This window comes from Labrus bergylta, chromosome 19, assembly GCF_963930695.1.
Source record: "Labrus bergylta chromosome 19, fLabBer1.1, whole genome shotgun sequence".
Lineage (NCBI taxonomy): Eukaryota > Metazoa > Chordata > Actinopteri > Labriformes > Labridae > Labrus > Labrus bergylta.
Window position 1 is genome coordinate 16,358,664 of NC_089213.1, and position 17,381 is coordinate 16,376,044.

The 17,381-nt window shown below is 41.2% G+C and overlaps 1 protein-coding gene across 1 annotated transcript in view; it reads right to left on the reverse strand.

Moving 5' to 3' along the window:
* Window positions 1–214: 214 nt before the first annotated feature.
* rims3 (regulating synaptic membrane exocytosis 3) overlaps window positions 215–17,381 on the reverse strand; it is a 40,350-nt gene continuing 23,183 nt past the window's right edge. The window contains exons 3-7 of the mRNA XM_020641819.2: window positions 8,200–8,341; window positions 8,012–8,124; window positions 6,262–6,363; window positions 6,027–6,166; window positions 215–5,912 (exon numbers count right to left, since the gene is read on the reverse strand). Coding sequence (XP_020497475.1) covers window positions 5,700–5,912; window positions 6,027–6,166; window positions 6,262–6,363; window positions 8,012–8,124; window positions 8,200–8,341 — 710 coding nt within the window. The 3' untranslated portion in view covers window positions 215–5,699. The remainder of the gene's footprint in view (window positions 5,913–6,026; window positions 6,167–6,261; window positions 6,364–8,011; window positions 8,125–8,199; window positions 8,342–17,381) is intronic.

Below are 17,381 nucleotides of genomic sequence, written 5' to 3' on the forward strand. Positions count from 1 at the left end.
ATTTTTTGGCTGCAGTGCACCTGCTGATACACAGGACATGTTAGTCACTTCCCCGTGTAAATAAGTCTATTATTTCAGTGTTTGCTAATTCTGACTTCTGCCCCCAAGTGGCCGAGAAGTCAGCTGCTTAAGAATGAAGGGAAAAAGTCAGTGGATGATGTATAAATGAACATGTTTCAGGTTGACAAGGTAAAAACACAAATGAGACAATTGGTTTGTGATTCAAATTAACTTTATTGACTTTGCGTCCAGATGTCAAAGGGCATGCAAATACAGGCTTCTGAATCCGAAACAGTTTTCCCCCCCACCCTCAGTTTGGTTCTATTTTCTTACAAAACTACGTGCACCTTAAGTAATCAATTCTGCAGCGTACAAACCACAAAAATACCAGTTTTACATTATCAAATACTGCACATAGAAAACATTTACAAAGCACAGGTAGAAAATTACAGCTCCCCCTTTTTGTCCTCTTTGCCATAAATCTCGTCCTCTCATTAAGACTGCTACACTTTGCCCTTTAAATACATACTCGAAGAATAGTGCTCGGTGGAAAGTTAAGGCTGGTTTTAGAGAAGACAACCGCTCATCTACCAAAACCAGCAAACCAAATTAAACTGGGCTGAATGTTTCCAATGTTCCTGTGCATCTTTGCATTTGATTCCAAGGTGCAGGTCTACTACATGTGCTATAGTGTAGAAAAAAAACCTCCTTCAGATGAATTGATTAACAGGATCCAGATCCAGGCATTAGTTCAGGGTTGTGTTAGTGAGGTTTGTGCTTTGCTGGGCTTGATATAATGAAGGTTGTCTTTATATAGGGGCGCTACAGTGGCCTTAATATAGTCTGACAGACAGCTAAAAGGACAGGATGGCTACTCAAGAGTCTTGTGCTGTGATTACAGACATTTATAAACGTGGATGAAGACAAACTGGCATATTCAGCAGCATAAATAAAAGAACTTCAATTTCGACCCTCGGCTCAGAAACACGTCTGTTTTGTTCTTGTTTACAGCTGCTACATCGGCAAATAGAAATATGGACGACATGCTTCATTAGAAGATGAGCGCTCATAAGGGTCTATCGTAAAATATCAGATGTTCATAATGCTCTGCATGTTCTGTTGCTGCTAAAATGCTAGTCCAGCTTTAGCATCTGATTTGACTTCAAATCATATTTCTCGTTAAAGTCAGCAGACCCAGCTTTAAATGAGTGAAACAGAGGCCAGGTCCACAAGTGGCAGCCCCATCGCTACAGTTCATGATTATTGCCAGAAAAAAACGTGTTTCAGAAAACGGAAGGCTACGTTCATGCTACTTTAAGATACAGCATTTTCTTTTTTGACAAATTTGCTTCCTGTTTGTACTGGGTCTAATTGCCTCTTCACCACTTTTCAATATACGTTTTTATCATCATAATAATTCAATTTTAAAGATTAAATACAAGAAAGTCATCAGAGATACCATGCTGCAAACATCCTCTAGTTCAATATAAAAAATAAACAAAAAAACATTTCCATCAGCTGGAGAAAAGTTAAGTCAGTGCAGGGGAGGGAGAGCAATCCTTTCTCTTATGAAACCCATTGTGGCGATTTATATATCAATAAAATGCATTTCGCCTGACAAGGGTTCATGCTTATATCGACCACGGAGCTGTTCTTTTAAACAGACACACAAAGAATAAGACATACAGTATACAGTACAGTTAGAGTAGGGGGCTGCCTGAGCTTAACACAGGCAAGGGTCCCTGGAAAGTCTTCAAAGAGACGGTATAGCAAACAAGATGACAAAGAAATGTACACTCAGTTCTGGTGTCAGGGTTAAGAAATACATTCATAAAACTATACATATACACATATATAGAACTTCAGTACAATATTTCAAGCAAAATACATTTGTCAAAACTTTCAGTTGTGTGCTACAATAGTGAAGCGACGTCTCCTACACAAAATAAGGCCATTGTAAACTGAACAAGCCCTCGGTTTTTTTCTTCTCTCCCCCTGCCAAAATCTCAAGGCAGGTTTTGAACACACCGCCTCACTCGCCTCCTCGTCTGAATAATACCTCTCTCTCGCGCTCTCTATCTTACAAAAATAAAATACATTTTCAACATAGAAAGCTCAAGAAACGACTCCGCTTGATTGAAGATACATTAGAAAAGTTTTACACACAATAAGTTGGGAGAATGCTCGGGGTGGATTTTACAGTGAAGCAAGCAAGCAAAACGGGGTTTTACATTCCCAAGCATTCACTCTCAAACCTTTACTGAGCCACATCCAACTGAACTTTATACTCTCTGAAACACTGTGTGCTACATGCTGTTTTCCAATAAACGGCTGTACAGCGTCTTGACACTCTACAGCACAAAACCCGCCCTGCCATTACTAAACCCGCTTTTCCCTTCTTGTTTTTATTGACTCTGACAAAATGTAGAGTCTGCGGAATCAAATGTGATGAGACAATGCATTAGAATCATGTGATACATCAATAAATTATTCTTAATCTATGGTAAATGCTATAACTGGAGGAAAGGAGTCAAAATGTTCTGAAATCCCTGATCCTGAAATTCTCTTCACGGGGATAATGCAATGCTTGAATTTGACTTTTTGCGTTTTCATAAATATCTACACATTTAAATCTCTCTCACTCACATTGTAGTGTCTTGACATGTCATGTGCACCCTGCAGCTAAGTGAGTGCACCTCACAAAATGACACAATCACCCACCTACATCGAAAGAAAGATGATATCTAATAACTCTCCTTTTGGTTGCAGGAATTAAAAAATTTGGCAAATGCTCTCTGCTCTCAATATAAACTTTTATAGAATAATTCCTCTATGTCTTTGCTTTCAACCCCCTGAAACCAGTAATGTTGCTCAAAATTCAATAAAAGGACACATAAAGGTTTCATATAAGCTCAATAATATTGTAAATAACATGTATTCGTATTATCAGTACTTTAAAGCGTTACCAAGAACATTCAGCAGGGAAAGTCTAGAAATATTTATACATCACTTTTCCTTTTTTTCTAGTTTGAGTTTTCTGCTCCTTCAGTATCTCTCTCCAAGTCTTTTAACCACGCTGTTCCTGTCTTCACAAAAGGTGCCCACTGAAGAGAATATGTGCAAATATCAAGAGTACAAGTCCTTACTTTTTTTACATCATGCCAGCCGTCCACAAAAATAGATACAAATGAATAGATACAGATTCATATACTTGACCGTACAGTTACAGCAAGGAATATCTCCGAGATATCAAAAAGAAATACCAACTAACACCATGATGGTTTGTTTACCTGATGGGAGGTCTAAACATCCTCCGACCAAAAAAAATTCAAGAATGCCAGGGATCCCTTTATCCAAAGTTCAAAGAGCACTGAAGTGTGAACTCTGTTTTCTCTGAGGTACCGCGACCAAAACACAAATGTTTCCCTTTGTGAAGAAAGACCAGAAGAGGAATAAGCTACAAAGTTCTTAGCAGACGACGGAACATATGGTGATGGTGATAAAACCAAATGTGAGCCTCGTAAAAACGCACAAGCTTCTAATAGCTTCTAGTCTGAGACACTCATGTCTAAAACTACTAAAAACAACGAGACAGTCTTTAGTGTCTTTATCCAGAAACAAGGTTTGGTGTTCGACGGATTATGAACAGAAAAAATAAATTGTTCATCTTGAAGAAAAACATTGAAGACAAGTAGCTTCGATTGCCCTTTCAGTAAAGATTCAGCCATTGCACATTCGACTTGAACACCTGATAGGTCAGTTTTATCTTTGTGTGTTTTAAAATGCCAATAAATGATTCGATGAATAAGAAATGGTTATTTTTGGTTGACTTATTTCTTATAAATAACTCATATGTAAAGGTCATTTTTAAAATGTTTTGGAACAGGTGAAATTATTCTTAAATACGTTCATTTTTAGGAAGAAATTAACGTGATGATGAAAAGGATTAAAAAGGAATTGAAATTTCCCCCCATGCTCATATTAAAGTTTATAATCGTTTGCAAAACTGACCCTTTTTCAGCTGTCCGAGTGGAACTCCACACTGAAATAAAAAAATAATAATACACTCAAGTTACATTTCCATGCTGGCATTCAATAAAAGGAACCAGAGGTGCACTGCAGTGCGACCGATACAAGTAAAAATCAATCAATCGACAGGTGGTCAACCACTGCTTGTATGGAATAATTACACATGATACATTATTTTACATTAAAGTGCAATCTTAAAAAACTGCCTGACAGGTAACATGAAGCATGACATATTGCACTTAAAATACAACACGGCAGGTTAACAATGTAACCTGCTAGCAAAGTAACAAATGGTGTTAATAGTCAGAACATCTGGAAACAAATACGTGTTTCCCCTTCTACAACGGGAGACTGACTGTAAGTCAGTGTGAGGAGAAAAAGAAGTAGGAGCACTAAGGTTGTAGTTCTGTTTGTCTGTGATCTGAACCGATGAGATGAATCAGTTAGGAAGAAAAAAAAAATCAAACTTGGAAAACAACTGGGACAGTCAAACAAGTCTAGATGCTGGTATACAAAGAGAGAGACAGAAAGTGAGAATGTTGCACCCCCTGGATGTGGGGGGGGAAAAAATATCCCCAGACTGACTAACTGGATACATTTTCCAGACTCCCTGTGTGTAATGAAACACTCCTTTATGATCTAATGATGAAAACAGGATCAGAGATGTGTTGACTGTCGGCCAACTGAATAATTTGCTTCCCTTTATTTTGCACAAGGCGATGATAGCGTCACTAAATCCGCATCCTTCTCCCTAACTGCAGTCAGTGCTCTTCTCTCTCTCAAATAAAGTGGCACTGCTCTCCTGTTTACTTCAGTCAAGGCAAGCTAAATCAAAAAGTAAGATTCAAGCACTTGAAAATGTCTCAACAAGGGTTGCAAGTAAACATGCAGAATGCAGCCGATACATACATAAACACAAATAAGTTTGGAACTATCTATTTATATATATTCATGTATATCTATATATATAAACTCTGCCCTGTGGAAATTAAAGAATAGCAGTGTTGCTACCTCACATAATAGCCATTATGTGAATATCCAAGCCTGTTGCCCAGGTATGTGTGTGTGTGTTCGTCCCGCCGCTCTCAGCTCATGTGTGTAGAATGTATCTTCTTTTTTTTTTGCATTACATCTAAGTCATTGACTCTGCTACATATCCATACTTTATAATGTATACTACTTCAACTACTACATATGCTTAGAATAACAACATGAACAATTGCTTTGGTTTTTAAAAATAAAGTAGTTTTTTTTCTTAGTTTGGCATAGAGAGTTAAGAAACTGGCATCAGAATGGCCCTGCGATGAGTCATGTGATGGCAATCTGGTGCCTTTTGAATGCAGAGTATGGCACCCTGTGGATCGCTGTATCGTGGCAGGAAATGTTGACATGAGAGGGTGAAAAATGCTACATGTTCTGGTAAGTTATGTCTACGTCAAGTTTGATTAACTCTAAACTGAAAACACTGATTTGTGAGTGAGAATGTGTGTGTGTGTGTGTAATGTCCAAGGAAAACATTTTAAAAATGTGTCATCTTGTACAGATGGGTATGTGTGTGTATGTCTACCTGTCCTGCACTTCAAATACAGTCGTTGTGTATATACAGTACGTGTGTCCATGTCTGCATGACTCTACCTGTGCCCCCTATTTTGCGGGTGTCTACTGGGTGTCTAGGTGCACGAGGGGCTGGTGGCGCTCTCCAGGGAGGACTGGGAGAGGCGTCTGGTGAGGGGTCCGATGCTGGGGTCTGCCAGGGAGGAGGTAGGGAACAGCTTGTACCAGCCGCTGATCGTGGCAGACAGGTCCAAGTCCTCCAGAAGGATCTGGGCCATTCCCATGAAGCACTTGTGGTCCATACGCCCGTAATCCCCCCACACTATAACCTTTAGGAGTGGAAAGAATCATTTTCACATGTGGTCATTTTATCTGTATTTATTCAGGATTCATTTGTATACTGTAGGAATAAATGTCTTAAAAGAGGAAGTAGGGAAGGATACCTGAAGGACTTTGCCCTGAGGACTCTCATCAAACAACAGAGCCTGCTGGTAGGTGGGGTCCAGGTTCTTCTTTACTACTTTGGTTTTCTTCTTGGCCAAGCACACACCGTTCTCCAGCACATACACCTTCACGTAGGTCGCTGCACGCAGAGCAACGAGATTACAACTCCGAGATAAATCCTACATGGGTCAACAGATTGACGAATAAGCTCTTCATATATACATTCAGCTATACCTGGTATGTTCTTAGAGCCCGGTTTGGGGGTCAATCCTCTCGCCTGGTTGACCTCCACCTCCAGCTGGCCTCCTCTGTCCACCATGCCCACATGGACATCCCCTTTAAAGGAAAAAAAAACACACTCTCTGTAAACCTCCAACATCAATCCTAATGATAAGAACTGACTTTAACCACGGTGGCTGTTCAGAACACCCTGTTGTGCTATTAGCTGTTGTTGCAATGGCAAATATCCTACTGCAGAGGGCGACAGAGAACCGTGACCCCGTCTTTACCATCAGGTTTCATAGAGCACAACACTCTGCTCTGCTGTGTTTCACAAGCAGTGACCTTTACATGAAAGATTTATACCACATGCAAGAATAACATCTTCCCTGCTGAGTGAATAGGCTTTTTTTTTCTCTCTCTGTATTTTTAGATTGTGCTGTGCGTCTCACAGTTTGTATGTTGGTATACGGGTGTAGAAGTGTTTGGTGATTTGATTCTCTGTCATTCTACAATCCAACAATATTTAGATACTTTTGTTTTACAGAAATAAAAGCAAGACTGTGCGACTTTGTACACATAAATATAGCAGAACTCAAGCATATCCTTTGTAAATGTCTCTCTGAGTTATGTCTGTCTACAATGAGTGAAAAGAGTGAGTCCTGCTGGCTGTGTGATTGTTTACATCAGCCATGTTTACATCAGGTTTACAGGGACAAGACAGCCAGACCCCTTGCGTATTAAAGCTGTTTTAGTCAAGGACTAGTGAGGGGATCATCAACAGGCGGCCGTTGATGATCCGGCCCCCCAAAGCTCCCCATCCAGGCCTTAGACTATAAATTATCTTTGGTGATTAAACAATAATACAAATAGAAAAAATACCCACGGCTAAAATACTCGCATAGGTGTCACCAACTTCTGCATGTTTTAAAGTCTAGCACCCACATTGTCTGTCAAGAAAAAAGCTGGCCCTTGTAAAGATGTAGTTGATGACCCCTGGACTAGAGGAGAGAAGAATAACATACTCACTGCTTATTTCAAAAGGTGTTTTTGCACCAAAAAGTTCTGAGGACTTTTTGAAGAGGAACTATCCACTGGGGAGTTCCCTGAGAACTACACATCATGGGATCTTTTTTTTTTTTATGTCTGCATTCGCACCGCCAACCTTCCTCTGAAGCTAAAGGTTCCTCTTAACAGAGTTCTAGTAACTCAAATAGTTCATAGTTCTAATGGTTCCTAGAACTATGAAGAAGTTCCTGCCGTCCAAAAATGCCTAAATTCACATAAGCATTTTTCTGATCACGCTCAGTTCCGTGTCAATTTCCATGCAATGTGAAGCTATTTAAGTGTGCTATCATTAGCCTGCTAACACAGCAATTCAGGCCACAGGCAATTGCAGTGCTGCTTGTACTTGACTCCTTCGTTTGAACACGAGGGGAGGGGGGGATGTAGATGTGTTGCTAGGGGGGGATTGGAGGCTTAAATATGGCAGAGGTGTCACCAAACAGCAGGTTGCTTTGGTTTCATGCTGGAGCTCAAGGGTGACATCTACTGGACGGGATTTAACTACCCATGAGTGCTTGGTTGCTTTTGTATTAAAATGTACTGTAACATGTGTGATATATTTAGCTATGATTTAACAAGCCTACAGTTTGAGCTTAAAAAGGTGAAAGTATTTCTTGAAATCTCAGAAAGAATCAACAATAGTGATGAATTGAAACAGTAAAAAAAAATGGCATTGTTGGTCATCTTCATTCTGTCTTACCCATGGAGGGTGTAGCTAGTGTTTGCCGGCCTACGATCTGAGCAGGGCCTAGTCCGTCCAGGAAGTCGCTGAACTGGCTTTCAGGCCCGAGGCGTGTGGTAGGGAAGACAAACCTGACAGAGTGGACATAGAATTAATATAATGATCGCTCAATTGATATAGATGAATAGCGCTGGTTTGATACTCACGTTCCATCAGAGCTGTTCGAGTTGGTGCTGCCGTCGGTCGAGTCCTTGCTGCCTTGCCGTGTCACCCGGTTCCTCATCTCCACGGCGATGCCCGTCTCCGTGCTCCTCCGGATGGTGCTGCGGAGCTTCTTCGTCCCACCGTCTGGAAAACAAAAAAAAACAAAAAGAGAGGTCACGGCTCCTTCTCTTAGTGCCCTTATTTCAGCAGGATAATCCAATAAGCAGAACAATCAGATGGAGTCAAAAAGCTGTCTGATAAGGAAGTCAGGTATTACACAGGATCTGTACCTGCGTGATAAGCCTTTTATTGGGATGTGCGCGGAAAATAGTCGGTGTGAAAATCTCTGAACCCTGACTTTATTGTTCTGCGAAAGTAGATGTTTCCTAGAGTGAGGATTAGAAGGTCGTATTCAGATCTCTAAAGACTTTCCAAGACTACATTTAGAAACGCCTAAAACAGACAGAGGATGGATGTTTCTGTCTTCTGGGTGTTTTTAAACCCTCAATGCCTTTTAGAAAACACCCTCACTAGAGTAGGACTCAGTTCAGATCCGCCTTGAGAAAACACACATTTCTCTGCTTTTCATTCTGAAGCATATACACTAAGGCAAGAAGGCAATCTCACCTAATTTCCACTGGGATGTCCCTGCACTACTGGAGTGATTCGCAGGTATTACTACGGCCCATTGTAAACACATGAAGCTCATTTTAAAAAGGTAGTTATGGGCAGGGGGCACTAAGCTTAGATAGGGGACTCCTGAGCCTGACTCGCAAATATGTAGCTTGAGAATTGTTGAGTGTGGCTAAGAAGAAAGAGGGTAAGGACGCAGAGCTGTTGTGTGTGTGTCTGTTTGTGTGTGGCTTTACTGCTCTGCTGACGCTAGGAGAACGAGAGCGAGCCTGAGCGCCACTAACGCCAGAAGAGGCTTTCAGGGCATCACCCCTGTTATGACACACTGAATCTCCGTGCGGCTTGACTCGCCAAGTTCCAAGTAGTGTGACGTGTGTGAGGTTGTGCAGGTTCTCGCGCGGTTCTGCCAGACAACCGTTTCCTTATCCACTTTGTTTACTCCTGTCCTTGTCTCCCTAACCTTCTAGCAACAAAACACCCGAGTTCTTAGGGTGAAAAGAGGTCACGTCTATACCATGATGAAGTCTATTTTTTTTTTTTTTTTTTTTTTTTAATTTTACATTAATTGTAGGAGTAACAGTTTAGTTATCAGGTTAACAAATGGAATTAATGAAACACTTGTTTACAGCCATTGTGATTACAGTGTTTCCCTTAGGGGATGGATTTGTAGTCCCGTGCGAAGGAGATGTCAAAAAGAGCTGCTAATAAGAAATAAACATCCCTGAGGCCAACAAGTGCAAATAATAAAGCGACATGGAAGGAAAGAAAGCGGCTCGCCACAATTAATCCACAGAGACACGTGCGCACATTCATACACACATGTCATGCTGACACTAGACAGCACTAGTGTCTGTACACTCACACCTTCGTGCGACAGTTACACTCTGCATTTGAGCAGTCTGGGCTTCAGGATGACACTTACAGTGTGCCGTGCAGAAACAAGGATGCAGAGCTGCTACTGAGAGTGTTTGTTTCAGCAAAGCTTTCTTTTTAAAGACCTCTACAGAGTCTAGGAGTAATGTGTGGGACTTTATCTTGGCAGGGGCTGGAATATTTTTCTAAACACTTAAAGGTTTTTCACACTTAAATGTAATAGAAATCAAGTATATCTTCTGAAAATAACTCTGTGAGTCATGACTGTCTACAATGGGTGTAACACCCGAGTCCCACTGTCTGTGATGTTTTCCAAGCTTTCCGAGCCGTAGCTTCAGTTTGTTTACATCGCCAGGCCGGCCAGCCGGCTCATCCCCTCACATAACAAAGTTGTTTAATTGAGGGACTAGAGAAGAGAAGAATAACATACTGGACTAACTGCTTAATTGAATGTCACTTAAGCGTTTCTAGATCACGGTCATTTCTGCTAAATTTACATGCAGTGTGAATATACGAGTATAATAAAGATCGCTAGCATTAGCATGCTAACACAACAATGCAGCGTGAGTTGTTTTGGTTTCCTGCTGGTGCTCAAAAGGCGACATCTGCAGGATCAAAAAAATAGCAAATTAAGCCTTTAAGGATTAAAAAGAAAAAAGAGGAGGGATTTAGAGTCTTGAAAATATCTTCACCATGTATGTCTCTTACTGTACATTTTCTTGATAATTTCAGGAAAATTCAGGCAGAACTTGTCTTTTACACCTGTACCTCTCAACAGGGTTATCTGTGTCCAAACGGCTGTCACAACTGAAAATAGTCCGGGGGGTGGGGAGTCTTCCATAATGTTGGTGACCGCATGTCAGGGTGGAGCAGATTAGGCAATTAGCATTCACACATACATATCTAAACAATGTCAGGAAATGTTCAGGTGTGCACAGCACGTGTGAAAAGGGGCTCCGGCTAATTAGTGGGATTTTATTTTGACAGTTGCTTTTAATCATGCATTAGGGATTTAGAGTCCTGACAATATCTATTTAGAGATGTCTCTAAGTTTGAATCAAGTCAATTCGTATGTAAATCACTGCAACAACAAGAGGAAGAAATGGATTATGCTTCCTCTGCTTTAGTGCTGCACCTGTGCAGCTCATTAAGAGTGCAGCTGTGGTTGCAGTGCAAACTTGAACATCTTCCCTCTACAGGAGCTCGGATTGTTGAGCGATGCAGTGAAGTCACCGAAGGAGACGTTTAACAAGCCATTCTTCATTGTTGCCAGTTAAGCGCAAACCCAGGTACAGCCGTCCCACCTCATTAGCCTGAGCAACTCCATGCTCATTAAGCATCCTTCCTGGTGATGATCGCATCGCCATGACAACAAAAGACACCCCACATGATCACCATTGCTATGGAAATAAACAAAGAGCAAACAAAGCCACCTGATGAGAATTTGAGTTGGGAGAGTTTTTGCAAGAGAAGAGGGGTGACGAGAGAAAAAGAGGAAAAGAGGGGAGGAGAAACGGGTGAGCTAGAAGATGAGAATGATGGGGTCCCATGGGTGCAGGAGATGAGGTGCTGCCTTCTGCTTCTTTCTATTTTTAATCCTGCAGTCAAGACTATTGCTAACAGACATTGTGTGTGTGTGTGTGTGTGTGTGTGCGTGTGTGTGTGCGTGCGTGCGTGTGTGTGTGTGTTTGCGTATATGTGTGTGTGTGTGTGTGTGTGTGTGTGTGTGTGTGTGTGTGCAGCATATCACATCCAGACAAACTCCATGTACTCCTGCTGCCATGACAACCCCGCCCTCAGATCTGGACCCAGACAATGCCACCTGAGACAACTGGCGCCATGGCGACAGGCTCATCCCCCATCACTTTTTTTTTTTTTAATTGCTCTATGGAGGCAACATTTCACAGAAACTCCTGCACTTTAGGCTGACACACAGTGACTGCCAAAGTAATCCCTAGTCACAGATTCTACATACAAATCCAGAATCTGTACACACGGGACTAGACTGTGTATGGATGTGGGGGGGGGTTTCAGCTTGTAGCATGTTTGGAATGCGAGTAGTATTGATCCAGCTCAGGATTTGATGCACGCAGAAAAAACAGTCTGTATGGGGAGCAAAAAAAAAGGCAGAACACAATCCGTCCAAGAGACATCTGAGCTCCAATCCACGGTCATCTCAGAAGGTTTACTAGTTTTTATATAAACAGATATCAGCATGCAAGTGTAATTTTTACCTCAGCAAAAAAGCTGCTTAATGTGTGCAACAAAGCAAATCAGCGTTTAGATTTCCCAGTTTTCTTGAATGCATTATGATAATCAATCTGACCTTCATTAAAATAAGAAGCATTTTTCATCCTGACAAAGCTTGCATTTTTACATTTTTAAAATCTGAATCAAGACATTGTTATTTTGGCAAACCTAAAGACCTGCTAGTTGCATGTAAACACAAAACAAAATCAATTTCTGTCTTGGATTCTGCGGGAATGAGCCAGCGTGAAGCCTCTGTGTGATTCACTAGTTGCAGTTAAACTGAGACTCACCAGCAGTGGATAAACAGGCATGACTCAGTGGACTGAACCATGAAATGAAGTTGTTAATTTTGCAGACATATCTGGAGAGGGCGAATGTTGCTTCACTTATGGACTGAACACACGGCCGCTTCTCAAGTTGCTAACTGGACTGTAAACAACGCAGCACAAAGAAGTCTTGAACTCTTCCTCACGTCTGCTTGAACCACACAGGTCTGCTGGTCATTAACAGACTGTTTCAAATTTTAAATTTCAACCTAACTAGATACGAGGCGTCAGTATTGAGGCGGTTAAATGAGTTTATAATGAATCAGTCAAACACCCAGTTCACACACACACAAGTGGCACATCTCCACTCTTCCCATCTTTGAACCATCAGTCCATTTAACTCCATATCCACACTTGTTACTCATTGTTCAGCCAGCCCCTCTCATCCAAAAAGCCGCTCACCCCCCCATCATCCTCCTGCAGCCCTCCATGGTGCGAAGCTCTTCCTTCCTATTTAATCCCCTCCTCCTCGTCTGCGCTTTCCCTCCATTCGTTTCCATGGCAATGCCGTCTGCATTGCACCAAGAGCCCCGGCCGGCGTGTTTTGCCTCTCTGTGTCTTTTATTCCCCCCGTATTGTCCTCTCTATGAGTCTGATCAGCCACTTCTTCTTCATCTATTTCAAACCATACCTCTTCTTTTGGTTTGTTACTGATCTTTATCTCTAGCGCTTTGTTTCTTTGCTGTCTTTGTCCTCGTCCTATCTTCCTCCTTTCCCAGGGCACACACACACACACTCACAACGCACAAGTTCCTATATTAAATTTGGTGTCACATTTTCAAATCACTTTCAGTTGTCTTTCTCCGGTTCCTCAGACCTCTGTCCATCTTTACCACACAACTCTTACCTCCAAATCCTGCCTCATCCTGTCTAAATTATTTAGCATGTTTCCCCCTCTGCTGAAGTAACTCCGTTATTCAGTGTTAACATCAAATACACACACATCCTGGAGGAAGTAATTAGAGGTAGTTTGACATGCAGTATATGCCGTTTGAGCGGCTAAAAAAAAACAACATTACATAAGCTGTTGTGCTTTACTGTGCAAGAGTGAAGGGTTCCTTGGTATTTGTGCTCTACAGGACTGTTAGAAGTGTCTCCTGTTGGCTTCACTAGGATGAGTAATGCCTCATCCCTGAAGACTGAAACACAGGAATCTGCAGCCCGGGGAGCAATCGCACGCTCAAAACTTTCTATGTGTGAGTTCATACCAAGGTATTCTTCAAAGCTCCTTCCGCAAGCCAGGGCTGATAATCAGGATAAGGCAAGTTTAAGTAACAGGGAAGAAGATTAGGCTAGAAGAAAGACAGAAGTGATAGGGATAAAGAGAATTAAAAGCTCCAGTGGGGATAATTAATACAAGAGAAGGAAATAAAGAAAGGTGGGATTACTAAAAACGCCAGCAATGCAGAAAAGAGCCACACAGAGTGACTGCATGATACACACATGATATAGATCCTCTGTGTGTGTCTGTGTGTGTGTGTGTGTGTGTGTGTGTGTGTGTGTGTGTGTGTGTGTGTGTGTGTGTGTGTGTGCTCAGCAGATCATTAAAGCTGCTCTGACATTTGGAGAGAGCCCTGATGAAGCCTTTCTCATTATATGCTGTAATATAGGATGCTGTTTTTAGACTCCCCGGCTGCCCCGACATGCCAATTGGATGCACCGGTGACGGCAACGATCCACCATGCATAGCAACAGTAACCAAGCACTAGTGTTGGAGATGAAGGATCTGTTCTGGTATCTTTACCTCGGTACCGTTGCTAAATTTGGAAGAAAAGGGACATTCAAGGTAAATGATTAAGAGGAGAGATTATCTGTGATTCATATTTATGAATCTCATAGTTTCATAACACTATGCTGGTTTGCTGGTTTGGTGGTTTACACAACAGATACATTCATATTTTGTTTGTTTACCGAACTATATAACATACAAAGCTTTATGTAACTTAGAACAGACTAACTTGATAAAAAAATTGAAAAATTAGGGGCACATCTTTCTACAATTGACAGTAAACTATTCTGAAAATTAAAAACGAAAATCAGATTTTATGATTTCACCCTCCAGGATATCCATAGATGTAACAAAACTGTGAGTACAATTAGTATACTGACTCTGCAACCATATTTTTCAACGCTTGGCTGTTCAGGCCCTACAACTCTGAGGAAAAGACTAATGTAAAGTACCAACAAAAAAAATTGTATTTGCCAAGCTTAATTTGTAGATACCCTGAAAGCCCTGAAAACTAAAACTATACCCAAGCCTCTTACTTTTGTTTTTTTGGATCCAGCATGGAACACTAATAATACATTTCTTTATTTCTGTGCTCTCCTTGCTGGTTTGATGTTGGTGGGAGAAAAAAAACAACAATTGCACCAGTCAGGTTAACGTCCCATTTCGGTAATTTCAGTGTGTGTGTGTGTGTGTGTGTGTGTGTGTGTGTGTGTGTGTGTGTGTGTGTGTGTGTGTGTGTGTGTGTGTGTGTGTGTGTGAGTGAATCACAATTATCAGCTCAGGTCAATCAGCGGTCAATATAAAGCGATAAGCCTTGCTCAGCACCACATTACATCGGAAATCATTTCTTCAAATCTACAACCTTTATGTGCGGCAGGACGTCTGTGGGCAAGCTAATATGCTACACGGGATCCGCTCTAACTAACAATTAGTTGCAAAGTAATCTAATTCAGATGTAATTTCCTCTTGATGTCTTTTCTCTGCTCTTCCTGATGAGCGAAGGATGCAAGATGGCCGAAACATGTGTGAAGAAGCAGATGAAATAAGGTTGTTGGAGACCTCCTTTTTTTTTTTTTTTTTTTTTTTTTTTTACACATTTCGCAATCATGAAGTCATTCACTGCATGTGAAGCGCACGGACAAAAAAGGAACAACACCATTGGAAGAAGAACATAAATGAGTTGAGGAAGATGAGATATATCTGTTCTGTTTTTCTTATTGTAGTAGAACAATTCGCCTTTCTGGGGGGAAAAAATTAGACATAAGTCAAGAAATTTTCCAGACAAATTGACCTACATTGAGCAGAGGGGAAAATATCTCACGTCCTTGGCAGCTTTGTGCTCTCTGATCAGATTTTAAGTCTCAAAATGTAACAATACCTCTCATTCAGTTTACCCCGCTGTGCAGCTGCAGCCTCTCTGTGCCATGAAACAGATTTAGAAATAAACCTGTAAATGTTCACACTGACTGAGGCCTAAGTGTGAGTTGATCGTATGTACCGAGTTCTGCTTCCTATGACTTACAGCACATTTTATTTAACAGCACTATACACTACACCAGTAGTTCTCAAACTTGTCTCGCCTCAGGACCCACCACCAAATCCTCCATGAGAAACTGCGACTCAGATTTCTGATCATTTTCAACCAATCCGATTGATTTAATGAAAAATTGTGCAGTTTGGACTTCAGATGCTTACATGTGGCAATGCGCTTCTCAAACTTTTTGACAAACTTTTCACACACACACATTTGCGACCTACAAAAATGACTCCGCGACCTACTTTTGGGTCCCGACCCACTAGTTGAAAACCACTGCACCAGACGTCTGAGAGTGTGTTTACAACACTCTATGACGAGAGACGTTGTAATGCCAGCCTGATTATAGGTCTTTAACACACAGGATTTCATATAAATCACACACATAATCACCGCACACACATTTTGAGCCTGGTGACACTTTACAGCCTGTTAAAGCCTTGCTGGGGTTCTACTAAGTGCTCTTTCTCACTTTCTTCCCAGGTTGCTCAGTTTGAGGTCTCTTACTCTAATAGAGCAGTTTTCCAGTTTAATTTTAAACCCCCAACATATACGAGAAACAACACCTCCGCTGGCTCTGCTGTATGAAAACACTGATGTGATTTATAACACATATCAAGAGAAATGGCAATTCAAATATTTTCATGAACAGAGCACAAGCTTTAAGATAAGGACTGTAATGTTGCTGTTTAGTTTGGCATACTTGAATTACAGTTTAAAGATGAAGATGTTAATGTGATGCTTCAGCTTGTATGATAGGCTATGACATTACAAGCCTGATCGGTTCAAATGTAGAAAACTGGACAACCAGCAAAACTTAAGCTTCATATTTAACATGTTATATCTGTTTGGCTTAATTGGTACAACAATTAAAGTGTAAAAAACAACAAGTTTTGTATTTTTGTCATCCGTCATCTGTAGCAGTTGTAGACCTGTAAAAGCTTTGACCAATGTCTGCCACGAGGTACCAATTTGATGAACCAATCATGCCTCCCTTTCTCCCTGCTCGTTCTCTACCCCATGCGTGCACGAGCCCAAACTCAAAACATGAGCTGAGGTCTGCTTCTGGACCAATGGCGCATGTAAGTGAGGGAGCACAGAGGGGAGGGGTTGGGTGCAGACGGAGCACTGAGGGAATGCTACATTCAAAATCATGCTAGTTTTTATTTTTAAATTACCAACCCTGCCTTTAAGGCCTTGTCACTTAAGAAATTGGAAAAGCAAAAGTAATCTGTTGTAACGATAGCTAGCTAGCTTGCCAGCTATATAGATAGAGAGAGATTTATCCTTAAACTCTGATGTAGACTTTTGTGACCTTTTGGCAGGGCAAGAGTTGTTGTTGTCCGCCTCATTCCAGGCTCAGGGCTAAGCTAAGTTATGTTAAACTTAACTAAGATAAGTTAAGCTAAGCTAAGTGCTCCTAGTAGTGGATTCATATAGCCTACTATTTACACACTTACATGATTTTTGGAAATCATCTGCAATAAAGCAAAGATGCAAATTTATATCATTTCACAATACAGATTTCCAGAGAACGTTGCATGAGACTGCAGGTAACGTGCCTTACAACTGAAACAAATGTCACTCCTGGTTGAGAGGCAGGTGTATTACATTCAGAAGCTAGCTATACACACACACACGTTTGTGCACACAATAGCAGATTTATACTGTAGGTACAAAGGAAAGAGATTCACAGCTGAGTGCTTCAGCAATCTGTCTCGCTAAGAATAGAGCATTAAGCAGAAAGGAGTCGGTGGGTGAGATTAAGAAAACATGATATAAGCCTTGCCTGAAAGTGAGAGTAACAAAAGAGTGCGATGAAGGGAGGAGAGATAAAGG